Source organism: Priapulus caudatus, unplaced genomic scaffold (assembly GCF_000485595.1).
Source record: "Priapulus caudatus unplaced genomic scaffold, Priapulus_caudatus-5.0.1 Scaffold8998, whole genome shotgun sequence".
NCBI lineage: Eukaryota > Metazoa > Priapulida > Priapulimorpha > Priapulimorphida > Priapulidae > Priapulus > Priapulus caudatus.
In genome coordinates, this window is record NW_014586059.1 from 1 (window position 1) to 763 (window position 763).

General features: G+C 41.8%; 1 protein-coding gene across 1 annotated transcript in view; it reads right to left on the reverse strand.

Annotated features, from left to right (window-relative positions):
* Positions 1-467: 467 nt before the first annotated feature.
* LOC106820243 (3 beta-hydroxysteroid dehydrogenase/Delta 5-->4-isomerase type 6-like) overlaps positions 468-763 on the reverse strand; it is a gene marked incomplete at its 3' end in the record, with an annotated part of 2197 nt that continues 1901 nt past the window's right edge. Inside the window, 1 exon segment of the mRNA XM_014824776.1 lies at positions 468-638. Coding sequence (XP_014680262.1) covers positions 468-638 — 171 coding nt within the window.

Consider the following 763-nt stretch of genomic DNA (forward strand, 5'->3'; position numbering starts at 1 on the left):
AGAGAGAGAGAGAGAGAGAGAGAGAGAGAGAGAGAGAGAGAGAGAGAGAGAGAGAGAGAGAGGGTTACAGCAACAACGTATGCCTTACATGCCATAGAAACAATATACTAATTAGACTCTACTGGTGCCTCTATATATTTCTATGGTTGCTACACACGGTGTTCCGTAATTGCCGTCGATTAAATTGCACTAAGATGCAATTTAGTATTGTAATATCGCTAGAGGTTGTTTACGACTGTCTGCAGCTTTGTTCCACTGCTGTAAGGTATTACCATGCAGGAGTAAATAATCACAAATTAGTAATTATTTACTCCAGATATTACTAACAGTTATACCGATCTGTTGCCGTTATTAAATCGATCAAAATAAAAAAAATCTAATCGATCCGAGGCCATAACACGAATAGGTTAAAATTGCATTTTTACCGAAATAAGGGACAATTTTTTTTATAGGGATGAAGCTTATTCGCGTACCTTGTACGTTGACCCGTTGCATTGCATCGACGTCTGGATAGGTGCCGAAACTGACGACCCCCGCGACGTGAATGACGGCGTCGACACCTCGACACGCTTTGTACATGTCGTTAATGTCGCATATGTCACCGACGTAACTCTTCACTGATATCCTGTCCTCGTATTCTGTAGCACGCACGAAATGAAAAAGAATGATTATACTTACGGCGTCTACTCTTTTCGAAACTCTCTCTCTCTCTCTCTCTCTCTCTCTCTCTCTCTCTCTCTCTCTCTCTCTCTCTCTCCCTCTC